The 15,229-nt window shown below is 36.5% G+C and overlaps 1 protein-coding gene across 1 annotated transcript; it reads left to right on the plus strand.

Moving 5' to 3' along the window:
* Window positions 1–1,942: 1,942 nt before the first annotated feature.
* On the plus strand, window positions 1,943–9,635 carry LOC127861649 (decapping and exoribonuclease protein-like). The gene is made up of 7 exons (XM_052400337.1): window positions 1,943–2,197; window positions 2,561–2,605; window positions 5,781–5,864; window positions 6,009–6,114; window positions 6,770–6,905; window positions 7,672–7,766; window positions 9,434–9,635. The coding sequence occupies exons 1-7, from the start codon at window positions 2,002–2,004 to the stop codon at window positions 9,603–9,605; spliced, it is 834 nt and encodes a 277-aa protein (XP_052256297.1). The 5' UTR covers window positions 1,943–2,001; the 3' UTR covers window positions 9,606–9,635.
* The last annotated feature ends 5,594 nt before the right edge of the window (window positions 9,636–15,229 follow it).

Consider the following 15,229-nt stretch of genomic DNA (forward strand, 5'->3'; position numbering starts at 1 on the left):
TGCTACGAATACTGATAGTTTGATTTTTATTACAGCGTTCTGAAAAAGTTCTGGTTACGTTCTGTGTGATCATTACCTAAATAGACCTTAAGCGTAACGTTATTTGTACGTTACGTGCTTGCTGGGTATACATTTCTTCTTCATTGTTATTTTATTACCAAAAAACAACGTCGTATAGACGTCTTTTCCCGACGTTGTTTGAACGTCGCAATTCTTACGATGAATCAACGTTGTATTTTGGTTGCCGACGTCGCGACCGAAATTCAACCAATATTCGACGTCTATTCAACGTCGGGTGTTTGCCGGGAAATGTTCAGTATTACTGTTTCTTCACAAATATCATCACAATAACGAATATTTGCGAATATGAAACATTTTTTAGCTCATCTATTTTTTGAAAAAAAAAATGAGCTCTTGTCATCACCTTGGCGTCGGCGTTGGCGTCGGCGTTGGCGTCGGCGTCCGATTAAGTTTTGCGTTTAGGTCCACTTTTCTCAGAAAGTATCAATGCTATTGCATTCAAACTTGGTACACTTACTTACTATCATAAGGGGACTGGGCAGGCAAAGTTAGATAACTCTGGCGTGCATTTTGACAGAATTATGTGCCCTTTTTATACTTAGAAAATTGAAAATTTTGGTTAAGTTTTGTGTTTAGGTCCATTTTATTCCTTAAGTATCAAAGCTATTGCTTTCATACTTGCAACACTTACTAACTATCATAAGGGGACTGTGCAGGCAAAGTAATGTAACTCTGACTGGCATTTTGACAGAATTATGTGCCCTTTTTATACTTAGAAAATTGAAAATTTGGTTAAGTTTTGTGTTAAGGTCCACTTTATTCCTACAGTATCAAAGCTATTGCTTTCATACTTGCAACACTTATTAACTATCATAAGGGGACTGTGCAGGCAAAGTTATGTAACTCTGACTGGCATTTGGACAGAATTATGGGCCCTTTAAACTTAGAAAATTGAAAATTTGGTTAAGTTTTGTGTTTTGGTCCACTTTACCCCTAAAGTATCATAGATATTGCTTTTATACTTGGAACACTCGCAAACTATCACAAGGGTAGAGTAAAAGGACAAGTTGCATAACTCTGATTGTCATTTTTACGGAATTATGGCCCTTTTTCGACTTAGTAACTTTGAATATATGGTTAAATTTTGTGTTTCGATCCACTTTACTTCTAAAGTATCAAGGCTATTGCTTTCAAACTTCAATTACTTTCATGCTATCATGAGGTTACTGTACCTGGCAAGTTTAATTTTACCTTGACCTTTGAATGACCTTGACTCTCAAGGTCAAATTATTAAATTTTGCTAAAATGCCATAACTTCTTTATTTATGATTAGATTTGATTGATACTTTGACAAAACTACTCTTACCTGACATACCACAATAGACTCCACCCAAACCATCCCCCGTGCCCTCCCCCCCCCCCCCGATTCCTCCCCCCCCAATTTTTTTTTTAAGATCATCTCACAAATGACCACCACACCCTCACACCTTACCCCCCCCCCACCCCACCCCCTCCATTTTTTTTTGAAACGGTTAAAACACACAAATATTTATTTTTATTATTTGATTTTTGAAATACCGTCCAACCATCGCACCCAAGAATCCCCTCCCCCCCACCCACCCCCGAATTTGTTTTTTTCTGCATTTTTTTCCGCATTTTTGGAAGATAATGTAATAAATGCCCACGCCCCCACACCATGCACCCCTCTTCACTCCACCCCTCCCTCCTTTGTGATTGAAATTGAGAGTCCCTTCACCTTCATAAAGAAAATAGATGAGCGGTCTGCACCCGCAAGGCGGTGCTCTTGTTTTTAAATTGTGTCAATTTACCAAAACGTGAAAACGCCTCTTTAAGGGAAAAATTGTCTTAACGTTTTAAGTATGATGTTTCCTACTGCTATTTAATGTACATTTCAGGAGCCTTGCAACGAGCGAACTTAACAATCTGGTTGTAAGTAGACGTGGCATTTTAACCGATATCATGCGCACCCCGTTCAATAAGTATTCACATTGTCAATGGAAAATTGCAGTTATTCTTCAACACGGCGCATATCACATATGTCGTTTTGACAGGAACAATAAATGGGAAGAGGTTCAGAAACCACACAATAGAGTATGGCATAAATCCTATTACTGGGGATGGAAAATGGAGCAGCTTCTAACCGAAAGTAAACCAGGTAAACATGTGATCGACTTTTTTACTTCAAGTAAATGTCGGCTCGGGTACTACTTACATGTACCCTGGGTACTCTTAAGTATACTTACATGTACCCCGGGTACGGTAAATATACTAAAAGGTATCCAGGAAATTTAACGCTAAATCGGTCGTTGTCGGCTATTTTTTTTTTAATTTATTATATTCACATTTATGTCAATGTTCTGTAAAATTGCGTCTATATTTTTAGGAGTAAGACAAGGAGAATCATTATCACAATTCCTATTTTCTATTTATTTGAATGACTTAGAAGAACATAATATGTTAAATGGTTTTAAGGGAATAGATATCGGTATGCTAAAATTATTTTTGTTGTTATATGCAGATGACCTTGTAATTATGGCAGAAACTGAGGAAGAACTAATTAAAGGTTTGTCTTTGTTAGAGGAATATTGTGATAGGTGGAAAAAATTTGTTAACCCAAATAAAACACAGGTTATGATTTTCAAAAAAGGGCGACAACTTCGAAGGGATATTACATTTTTGTACAAAGACCAAGCATTAGCAATTGTTAAATCATTTACATACTTTGGAATTGTATTAACTACATGTGCATCTTTTGCAAATACCATTGACACTCTTGCAGGTCAAGCCTCAAAGGCTGTTTTTAAGCTTTACGCACATTTAATCAACTATTCAACAATTTTAAAACATACCAAATTAGAGTTGTATGATCGGCTTGTTTTACCAATTTTAAATTATGGGTAAGAAAATGGGGCTTAACTGAGTCGATGGCAATTGAAGAGTTCACTAATATTTTAGCAAAACACTACTCGGCGTGAAATTTCAAACACAGAATAACTGTGTATATGGGGAACTTGGAAGAATATCCTTGATAACTAAAAGAGCCATTAATGTAATACGGTATTGGTTGAAAATAATTCAGTAAGAAGATCATAAGTATGTCAAGTGTATTTATGGCCACATGTGTGAGAATTTAATAAATAAACCAAATACACATTCTTGGGCAAAATCTGTATGTAATATGTTGCAGACCTTAGGATGTCAATATGCATGGCTAAACCAAGGTGTAGGTGATGAAGTGTTTTTTATCCTTGGTAAAGTCCAGATTAAATGATACATTTATTCAAAATTGAATGTCAGAACTAAATGATTCTTCATTAGCAATAAGTTACAGGCAGTTTTGTAAATTTGAATTGCAGCCTTATATAACAATGTTAGTATAAATAAGTTCAGATCTGATCTTTGTAGATTAAGGGTTTCATCTCATAGATTAGAAATCGAATCATGCAGATGACATAAACCTGAAGCTAAAACTTTTCAAGATAGAAAATGTCAACGTTGCAATGTTCTTGAGGATGAATATCATTTTTTATTAGAATGTTCCTCATATATTGATACTAGGAAATTGTATATGAATAAATATTATTGGAAAAGACCAAACATGATAAAATTTATTGAATTAATGCAATCGGAAAATACAAGTACCAACAAAAACTTAGCTATGTTTGTACATATAGCATTTGGCAAAGACACCTGTATAAATATTATTATGATTAATTGTATATAATTCATTACTCAAACTTTACTTCTCGCTCTCTTTTTGAGTTGTCTTTGTTGTTTTTGATGTTATCGATATAGCATTACTTGTTAAATAGATTCAAAATGCTGTAATCCAACAAAATTTGTCCTAGACCTTTTCATGTATTGATACTATTTTAACAACTTATGTAATTCAACACTGGTCACATGTCGTGCCTTTATATATTTATCCCCACGCTTTTTGAAAAAAAGGTGGGGATATTGTGGTGATCTCCGCCGTCCGTCCGTCCGTCTGTCCGTCCGTCTGTCCGTCCGTCTGTCCGTCCGTCCTGGCCACTATCTCCTCCTACACTAAAAGCACTAGAACCTTGAAATTTACACACATGGTAGCTATGAGCATATGTGCGACCCTGCACTATTTGGAATTTTGATCTGACCCCTGGGTCAAAAGTTATAGGGGTTGGGGTGGGGCCGCGTCAGAAATTATCACTCATTTTTTTAGGTTATTTTACATTTACTTCTTTTTTTCTACACCGATTCACTTCAAATTGATACTGGACCTCACCTATGACAATACGGTCAATCTCAACCATGCATGGCCCCATTCCCAACCCTGGGGCGCCCCGCCCACATAGGCCACACCCACCAAAAATTTCCATTTACTATAATTTTTTCATTTCTACACGGATTCACTTCAAATTGATACTGAACTTTTGTTATGACATTAGGGTCAATCTCAACTATGCATGGCCCCAATCCCAACCCTGGGGCGCCCGCCCACATAGGCCACACCCACCAAAAAATTCCATTTACTATATTTTTTCATTTCTACACGGATTCACTTCAAATTGATACTGAACTTCTCTTATGACATTAGGGTCAATCTCAACTATGCATGTTCCCATAACCAACCCTGGGGCCCCGCCCACATAGACCACACCCACCCAAAATTGCCTTTACTATAATTTCTTCATTTCTACACCGATTCACTTCAAATTGATATTGAACTTCTCTTATGACAATACAGTCAATCTCAACTATGCATGGCCCCATTACCAACCCTGGGGCGCCCCGCCCACATAGACCACACCCACCCAAAATTGCCTTTTACTATAATTTCTTCATTTTTACACCGATTCACTTCAAATTGATACTGAACCTCTCTTATGACAATACGGTCAATCTCAACTATGCATGGCCCCATTACCAACCCTGGGGCGCCCTGCCCACATATGTCACACCCACCCAAAATTGCCTTTTACTATAACTTCATCATTTCTACACCAATTCACTTCTAATTGATGATGAACTTCTCTTATGACAATACGGTCAATCTCAGCTATGCATGGCCCCATTACCAACCCTGGGGCACACCTAGGTCAAACATTCGGCGTGGGGATACGCGTCGGCCTCTGCCGCGCCATTTCTAGTTTACTATGTTTTGATCATGTATACTCATGGACTGTATGGCTATTGTATATATTGAATAAACTAAACTATTATCGAAACTCATACTCAAAAAGCATTTGATGCCGTTTTTTTAAAGATAAGTTTGTTTAAGATAAACGATATCGTTTTACGGTAATCGGTAGCGCGTTTTACGACATCGGATTTTGTGTTGGAATACAACTCGGGTACAGTCTAATATCGACCGGATACGATTAAGTATATTTTCCGTGCCCGGGGTACATGTAAGTATACTTTTAAAAAGTATACTTAAGAGTACCCGGGGTACATGTAAGTAGTACCCGAGCCGACAATGACCAATCGAGCGCTACTAAAAGTATCTAAACATTAAGTAAATACCAGTATGGTGATCAATCGCTCCATACTTCCATGATAATTCTGTTCGTGCATGTCCCGGTTGTGTTTAATAAATCTAAACAGTCTTCGAAATGAATTAGGAACAATAACCCTTTTTTTTACATTCTTGAATATCTCCAGACAAGTTATTTGAGTATCATGCTGAGGTTATAGTTGCGTTTTTCGAATGGCATTATTTTTGTACTACACGGTACGTTGTTTATTTTCACACATTGCAGATGAATCAGACTGTACGAAAACGCAGGGGCAACATGGCAAATATCTACTAGTAAATCAATTGAACATAAATGCACATTCATTAGGTAAGTCTTCTACGGTTTCTGTTTGTTTGATATGTGAAACACGACATAATGCCATCCGAACGAATGGAACATATTTACAATTATAATAATGAATTCATGACGATTTTTTAACCATGCTATCAATCATGTTTTTTTATGTTTAAGTGTTCAACTGCGAAATAGACGCATACGATAAGAACACCGGCTCATTTGTTGAAATAAAAACCAAGAAACATATTTCTTCAGCAAGAGAGGACGACAGTTTTAAAAGGTATGTTTTATTGGATGATCCACACTGAAATGAAACTGGTGTGTAATATTTGGCGTTGTAAGTACGGGTCATGGTACACACTTCCAGTTAATATAGGGAAGAACAATGTGCTCCCAGTCTGTAAATTTTGATAAATAAACTCCTGACAAACATTTTTGCGAACGATTTATATGGGAATTCTCTCATTTATTTTGTTTGAAGAGAGAACACAACTTATTTAAATTACAAAACAAAGGCGCACATGGCCTTACAACGAACGTTTTTCATTAATGCGCGTTTGATCTCGCTTTGACGTCATATTTGCATTGGGCACTTTCGTTTATATCATTTACGTTGATTGTGATACTAAAATGCGTTTTGTTTAACACTTTATTTAAGTGACTCAACTGATACTTAGTATGACTAACCCATTTATGCCTAGTGGACTCTCCCATCCTTCTAAATGTATTTCCAAAATTAGGGATGTCTGGTATATTTATTTCTATATTTAGAATATTTCTTACAGAAGTTGATTTAAGCAAACAGCGTAGACCCAGATTACACATCTGGGTCTACGCTGTTTGCCAATGCCTTTTTTCTAGACGCTAGGCATACATGGGTTTAAGTTTATAGATTCGTGGTATAACTTTATTTATTTGGACGTTTACGGCCTTAGGTTCAAGTTGTTGCAGTGGTGGGCCCAAAGCCAGTTAGGAGGCGTTAAAGAAAGACTTTGCGGATTCAGGGATAACGAAGGGCTCGTGACTAGAATGGAATCTTTCCAGACCAGTAGCATCTCGAACTCTGAGTTGGTATGTAAAGTTATTGTGGTTATATATCTATTAGGATTAAATCAGTTATTTTATTTCATATATATACATATATTTAATAAGAATTTATATTCCATTTTAAATATAACTTTTGTAATATTTCGATTTTAAATTGTCTAATATAAGTCAATAACATCTTGATGTGATTTCTGTCCCTTTATTTAGTATGGGATCAAATCCGATGTTAGAATATTATGAGATCTCGTTGTGCATTTAGCCGTGGATATATATAAGCTACATATAAATATTGTTCCTTACCGGTTTCACCGGAGGGGATTTATGGTTTGCGCTCTGTGTCCGTCAGTCCTTGAGTCTGTGAGTCTGTCACACTTTTTAAAAAGTTCTTTATATTTATTCATGAAACTTGAAACATGGATAGATGGCTATATCGACATTATGTACGTCATTTCATTCGTCCGACGTCAAAAATGCTGGTTGCTGTGGCAACAAATATTTTTTATATATATTGCTGACAATCGTGAAGCCGGTAGCGGACATATATTGCTTGGCAATAGTCTTGTTCAAATTAATCTTTTTTGTTTTGTTTTTAAAATATAAATTTTGAGTTTGAAACATTTAGACATCACACACTTCATTTATAAACAGCAACATTAACGGACTCACATACATTATAACATGATATTTTGTTCGAGGAAGTGTGGAGAGTAATACATCGTACATACTATTCTTGCATTATTTCATAGTGTACGAGTAAAGGACGTAACACAAATATTTGTGAAACTTTTAGCCATGGAATCAAAAAGTGTGTTTCCACTTTCTTGACAACTTGCTGACATGGATCAAGAAACGAGTGTCGGTCACGGGAGAGTTCTCCGCTAACAGGTATAGTAACGTACACACATATTGTTTTTAGTGTTAAGTAAAAGAAACACCATTGTTCTATGAAACAAACTAGTCAAATTTATTTCATATAGCGGTTAATACGGCTCATAGCAAAACAGCGAATCGCATCAAGAACTTTGCGTGCTTTGCAAAGGAACTAAAGCGTGCCATATAGGATAAAATGGACTTTTATGAAATACACATTGTTACGGTCATTCTCACAAACATCAGTTACCAAAATCAGCAATGTCGCATAAATAAATAAATTTATTCCGAATGTTTGACATCAATTCTTTTCAAGGGATGAGGGGTGGGGGTTGGTGTAGGTTTGATGTACATTGTTAACAAGAAAGTCGTTTCTGTAGATCGGAAACAAGATGTATCCTTAGGCAGTTCCCCGTGGGACGCCGGAGGTTACAAGTTCATTGTCTGACATGGTTCCCTCTAGGACAACGGTGTTGGTTCTATCTGTTAATATGTCATATATCCAGACGAAAGCATTTTTATTAATTCCATAGAATTTAGGTTTGTTTAAACGGTGCTTGGAGGGGGGAGTTCTTTCTCAAATGCTTTAACATAATTCATGAATATTGCAGTTTAAATATCTAGATTATTTGATTGTGTTAAGTTTTGGAGGAGTTATATTTGCTGTGTTTTACAAGAACGGGAAGGTTTAAATCCGTGTTTGAGGTCATATAAAAATTGTTATTAGGGTGAATCATGATAGAGCTAGCAATGGCATGTATAATTATATAACTGCAAATGCACGAATGCATGTAAGTAATATTGGCATGTAATTTAATTATAGCATTTATTTTTCTCCATTTTTATAAAATGGCCATTCATTTGTAAGATTCCAATTGGTTTTGGGATTTTTCCAAGAGACAGGGACTCTTGTAAAAGATAGAAGTCAGGCTCTAGAGAGTTATTTCTGTACTGCGTTCCTTAAATACTTTGCAGTAAATTCTATCCAGACCTGAAGCTTTGTGGATTTTAGGGTTTTGTGATAGATTTGTTTTTAAATTATTTTGTTCAAGGGATGTCTGGTATAGATGGAAGAGGGCTGGGGCCCTTGGTAAGAACAATATCAGATGTGATTTGGGTGAAGACATCTTAAATTTGTCTGTTGAGGATATTTGCTTTGTTTTGTGGTTCCGATTTAAAGATACCATTTTACCTAAGAGGTGGTATTGTTTGACTTTTCGTTTTTTATTTTGATGTACGAGGATTTGTTTTCTTTTAAAGCTTAGAGTGTGCAGACCCAGCAAGGGCTATCTTGTTTTGAAGTTCCGATGCCAAAGGTTTCGGTGAATTGCCAATATTCATGGCGCTGCTATAATTATGATTTGTTTGGGCTGTTTAGTCTTTCATGGTTATTGCTATTATGGGTTTGTTAGGGTTTTGCGTCTGTATGCGTTCATATTTGTCTTAAATTCGATGGATACCCAGTTATTTTGTTTGTTCTTGTTTTTTGTTTGTTTGTTGAATTGGTTTTACTTGTCATTTTTATTTAAAAACAAGCATTTATCGAAATGTTTTATGCAATATATTTTTATCAGCGTTGCTCAGAAGCAGAACATTTTGTATTATAATTTGGATCAGAATGACCAATTATCTAGTATACTTCAATATTTGTCATCTAATATTGAAAACTATTTTTTATCTAGAATTGTTCACCTGTTTGAGAGGTCAGATGAGGACACAATCAGCCACAATACAACAACAGAACCCCGATACCAGTTTCTGCCCGAATGGTACCTGAATATTGGTGAAAAGGACATAACCAACATTGACAGCGCATCGAAGGAATTAATCGGTGTTAAAACTGACAATTCTTAATAATACCAGTGTTAAAACTTTGCCTCTTGCCTTAACAGATATTGTCATGCTGTTTTCTGAATCTCAGAGACTATTAATTGATTATTTTGTTGTTACTTCTTATAATTATGTATTTTGTTTCAACTTCAGGATAAAGGATTCCGCGAAAATAAATAAATAACATTAAATAGATATCAAAACATTTCAAACAAAACAAATTGTGGAACATGTAAACCGTGCAGCTTATCTTGAACTGAACTGTCGTAGTTCTTTTAAGTCGGAAAAAGGGCCATCTAACATTCAACAAACCGTTATTGCAATTTTTTTGGCAGTTCTTGCGTTAGTCAAGAATTAAATTCATAATCAGCCTAGGAGCATATCTTTAAGTTTTTTTTAATGAATTATATATATGTAATATATTGTTAAAAAGCTTTCGTCATGAAATGCTACTACGCATAATTAATTGTAACTTTATTTGCTAAACAACCTGCATGTCCGAGAGACCTCGATCTAAATATAGTACTAATGCCGAGACGAATCGAATTGTCGTCATGGGCGTTCCCTCAAACTTTTGCAGTATAATGGATGTTAAATTATATTTTACTGTTTTCACTCTAACTAGCAAGATGTCGGAGTTTATGTTGGTTTACTATAGTTATATAAATAATTGTTATGAATATATTATCCTTGAATATACATGTTGACTTCAAACTATACGCTTCGGCCTGTTCCGTGCGCTACGAACATCGCCGAAACGTTGCTCGGTTATGACCGTAAAGTCTTATTCTACAGAGCTGCGTACACGTCATACTTTTTATGACGTCATCCGGAGTGATTCATAGGGTATATAAACCCAGACTTTTCCGGAGCATTGGCCAATCTTTCCTCACACTTTTCCGACGAAGCCTCCTTTGTAATTTAAATATAAACCACTCCGGATGGCAGAAAGTGAAGTATATAACATAGTAAACATTCCCGTATTTTCAGAACAGTTCCACCCGGATCTGCTCCGTATATGTTATAATAAATAACCAGTTACTTTCCTGACAACAATAATAATAAACAGCGGCCATGTTTGTCCATTGTTATGATGGGTACGGAGCTCAGAGACAGTTATGCCTAGATATGACAATATTATAATTCATCAATGTACCAGATTTTGCATGTGTATAACCTATGTACTTTGATGTAATTACCAATGCCATTATATGAATACCATGCGAACCCAATAGAAAAATAAATCAATGTCTTAACCGGAACTCGGATTACGTCATCCTTCCATACAAATATTAAATATCGTTGTTGTGCAACAACGGACCTGCGTGCATATGCCTGGAACCTTGTCCCGTTACCGTACCACCACGGCAGGGGTGGCTGGCGGCGGAACAACTGGTGTCAGAAGTGCGGGGATCAATTAATATAATTATAAAAAAATATATAGAAAGAAGAATGACGATTGAATCATTTTCAAACCAGTTTAATGCAGATTTCCCGCTCCCGATTTACTAAAAATATATTGTTCATAAAATTCAACAAATGTTTAGACTTCGCCGAATAGCTCCGTTTGAATGTACATGATGACGTATATCAGTTCACTTCGGATGGTAAATTATGACGTCATAGCAAACGCTGTCTGGAGCAGGTCCCAATCCGGATCAATGAATCCATCAATACTCCTCCGACCGGAGCAAACATTTAATAAGGAGAAAGACATTATTGCTCCGGACAATCAATTGAATATATGTAATATGACAAACCTTAAACGTTAGCCTGATCCGCATGCTTTAGAACACTACCTATAACAATAAACCAGTTACCATTTTAAGAAGTTGCTTTCTTGTTGCCAGAGATAACACATGCCTTTCAATTGAGAATGTGTTTATTGATCCAATTATTCCATATGACAATTCTAATAATATTAATCACAGGATTTAGAACAAAGTCGGGTTATTTCGACAGTCGTGTACTTCAGACACAATTTTCATATATAATTTGCAATAACTGCACTTTTAGATTATGTAACGAATTCGTCACTTAATATATGACGTATGTAAATATATGACGTCACAGTATCATCTTGGTCGATTATTACAAGAATTGTCCAGGTTTCCGTATATGGTTGCTATGAACCATAATACCTATATTGTTTTCATAGTGACAACAAACACCACAGTACTTTGCTTTTATTCGTACATTCATTTAAAGTTCAATGAGCAGTCCTTGTTATGTTAAGATTGGCCATCTATTCATAACGCGCGCTAATGTGAATGGACTAGCTCCACGAGATTCTGTGGCTGGTTTCCACTGAACTTAAGGACCTGTATGTTAATTAAGCTTCCTCCGGACTCCGGACTGCACTGGAATTTATTATACAGCTCCTGCCTGAAATACACAGAAACCAATTGTTGCACAACAACATAAAGTACAAGCTTGTAACATTACCGAACTTTACAGTTGTTCATAAACATTACAATGTATAAAAATGTATGATTTTAAATTTTGTAAAATGAATGTTTGATGTTACAGTGAGCGAGTGAGTTTGATATACCCAGTCCCAAAATATTCCTTTATTGTAAGAGGAAATGTCCAATCCAAGTAACACAACCCCCAATACAGAGACCAGGAGCTCTACAGTTGCTCCCCATGACCTGAATACAAACCAAAATCCAGACATGGAGACTAGCTTTTCTCAGCCCAGGAGAAGCATGTCTCCGGATAGAGATTTACCCGGATCTCATAACCTAGACAGATCATTGTCCAACCCGGATTCAGAGATAGATTTTCCAAATCTAAACAGACATAGATATGACAGAGGTGACCATGACAGAGTGAATTATCCATACAGACCTAGGAGAAGTCCCTCGTACAATCAAGAATACTCCAATGATGTACAATTAAAAGTGCATCCACCCAAATATGATGGAAAAGAGGACATTTATGAATACATAGACTCATTTGAAATTAGTTGCCAAATTAATGGATGGTCACCCTACCTAAAAGGCCTTCACCTAGCTAACAGTCTCATTGGCTCTGCCAGAGGCATCCTTACCGAGCTACAGAGGCACGAGAAAACAGACATAAACACTTTGATCAATAAGTTGAAAGAGAGATATGGTTCCCAGAATCAAAATGTTATATTTAGGACTGAACTACAGAACCGTACTAGGAGAGTAGAAGAGAGCATCCCTGAACTGGCTCAAAACATTAAGAAGCTGGCCCTTATACAACCAAGGAATTCACAGATACTTTGGCTCGAGACCATTTTATTGAAGCGATTGATGACCAAACTTTGCGCATGAAACTTAGAGAGGCTAAACCAATCACATTGTCAGAGGCAACCTAAATAGCAACACGGTTTGAGGCATACAAAACAGCAGAGGTCAGAAGAAAACAGTCCATTCATGTTTCTGCAGGACGAACAGAGTCTAGTCATTTCAAAAAAACCCAACACTGAGCACATAGTAAAGCCCAACAATTCCAACTGTACCTTTAACAATGATGATGCAAAAAGTGGAAACGAAACGGTCACACAGCTAACAAAAACTCTCGAGAAATTGGCTGATGCTTTTGAAAAACTATCAAAAGATAAGCATGAGACAAACCAGAGAAATACAAACTACAGAGACAGATCTTCAACACCATTTCCGGGTACTTATGGAAGACCAAGTCCTCAAAATCACCAACAACAGCGAAATTTCCCACAGGAAGATACATTTGAAAGACCAAGACAGTGGCAGAGATTTAATGAAAACAACAGGACCCAGACTCAAAACAGACCTCATTTAAACCAGGGAAACGAGAACAGGTCTTCATGGAGGCCCACAAGGAGACCCGAAAACCCGATGAGAAGGGCCAACAGATTCCAGTAAATAACTTAAGAGACACAGTTCATGAAGGATTGTTTCTACCAATACAGATTGGAAACCAGTATATTACTGCTTTAGTAGACACAGGATCCAACATAACCATTTTGAAAAAGAGCATCTATGACAAATGGCAAGATAACAAACCCCAAATTCAACCAAACCATGATATACTGGTTGGAATAACAGGAGATAGAGCTAAATTTCATGGAAAAATTAACATTGAATTTACAATTGACAAACAACTGTTTCAACATTCAGTTTTCCTAGCAGACATATCCAATGAGTTCATTATTGGAAGAGATTTTATGATGAACCACAGTTGTGATATTATCCTAAGCAGACAGATCTTGAAAATCAATGGAGAAGTATACTGCCATACAAATGAATTTGATGTTCACGGCTGCAGAATTGCCTCGACTGAAGATATAGAAATACCACCAGAAAGCGAGATTGTGATATCTGGAAGAACAATTGACCCATATGACAACGCAAAATTAGGTGTGACCTCTCCAAACCGTAATCTTTTTGAAAAACACAGTGTCCTGCTTGCAAGAGCATTGGTACAACCTTCAAATGGACTTGTACCATTACAAATAGCTAATTTTGATTCCATACCTATCAAACTGCATTAAAACACAATAGTGGCACATCTCGAAATGATAAACAAGGATAGTATACCAGCCTTTCAAGAACATTTAGTACATCACACCAATGTCGCGACATCAATGAAACACCATAACAACAACCAACCTGAAACACCAGAACACATGAAAGACTTGATAGAAGCCACTCTACAAAATGTGTCCGAAAAAGAAGGTCAACAAGTCGATGACTACATTAGTACACGAGTGGAACGTAGATGTAAAGTAATCCAAAGAACACTCGAAGAACATAAAAGAAAAACAGAAATCACAAATGAAGAAATAATAAAAGGCCATAAAAAGGAAAGAAGAAAAGAAGTCCAAAGCCCCCATCAAAACCAACCTGCCACATGTAAACAAAGAGCCAAACCATAACATCCTACAACAAGACCTATACCTGTCAGATGAAGATAATGAATTTGAAAAAATGTGGAAACTAAATGCTCCGGAAAACATAGAATTGGAGTTTCCAGTCCCAGAAGACATTTCAGAAACAAAACTCCACCCCAAAAACAGGGACATCAGCAGGAGGAACACAAGGAGGGCAGATTGCCTAAACGCTTTATCATCCCAAGGAGAATAAGCAGTCAAACAACAATGTCACATCGAGAACACCATTAGATATAGACAAGAGAATAGTAACACAATCTTACGAACCAAAAAATAACGTACTTGATAAGATTCTGAACAAAATGGACAATCCAAGACAATTGATCTCTTACAAAGACATTCAGTGTACTGAAAGCACACTGTCTGATAATGAAGCAACCTTTGAAGAAGAACCTAAAAACGAAGAAGATCCCTTCAAAGAAAAAAAAATAAAAGACAAATTAACAGAATAAAAAAAACAAAATAACTCTAAAATAAAATTGAACGTCGGAGGATACATATTTACAACATCCAAACACACCCTGAGTAAAGAACCATATTCCCTACTTCACCATCTAACACAGGAAACAAATGAAACTGAAATCTTCATTGACAGACCAGCCAAACACTTTGAAACTATCTTGAATTTCATAAGAAATGATTCAACCATTCCACTGGCCCTCCTTCCCTCAACTAAAGAAGACCTGCTTACACTCAAGACATAGGCTACCTATTACCACCTTCATGGACTCAGAAAGAAAATCGAATA

Source organism: Dreissena polymorpha, chromosome 16 (genome assembly GCF_020536995.1).
Source record: "Dreissena polymorpha isolate Duluth1 chromosome 16, UMN_Dpol_1.0, whole genome shotgun sequence".
NCBI classification, from domain to species: Eukaryota; Metazoa; Mollusca; class Bivalvia; order Myida; family Dreissenidae; genus Dreissena; species Dreissena polymorpha.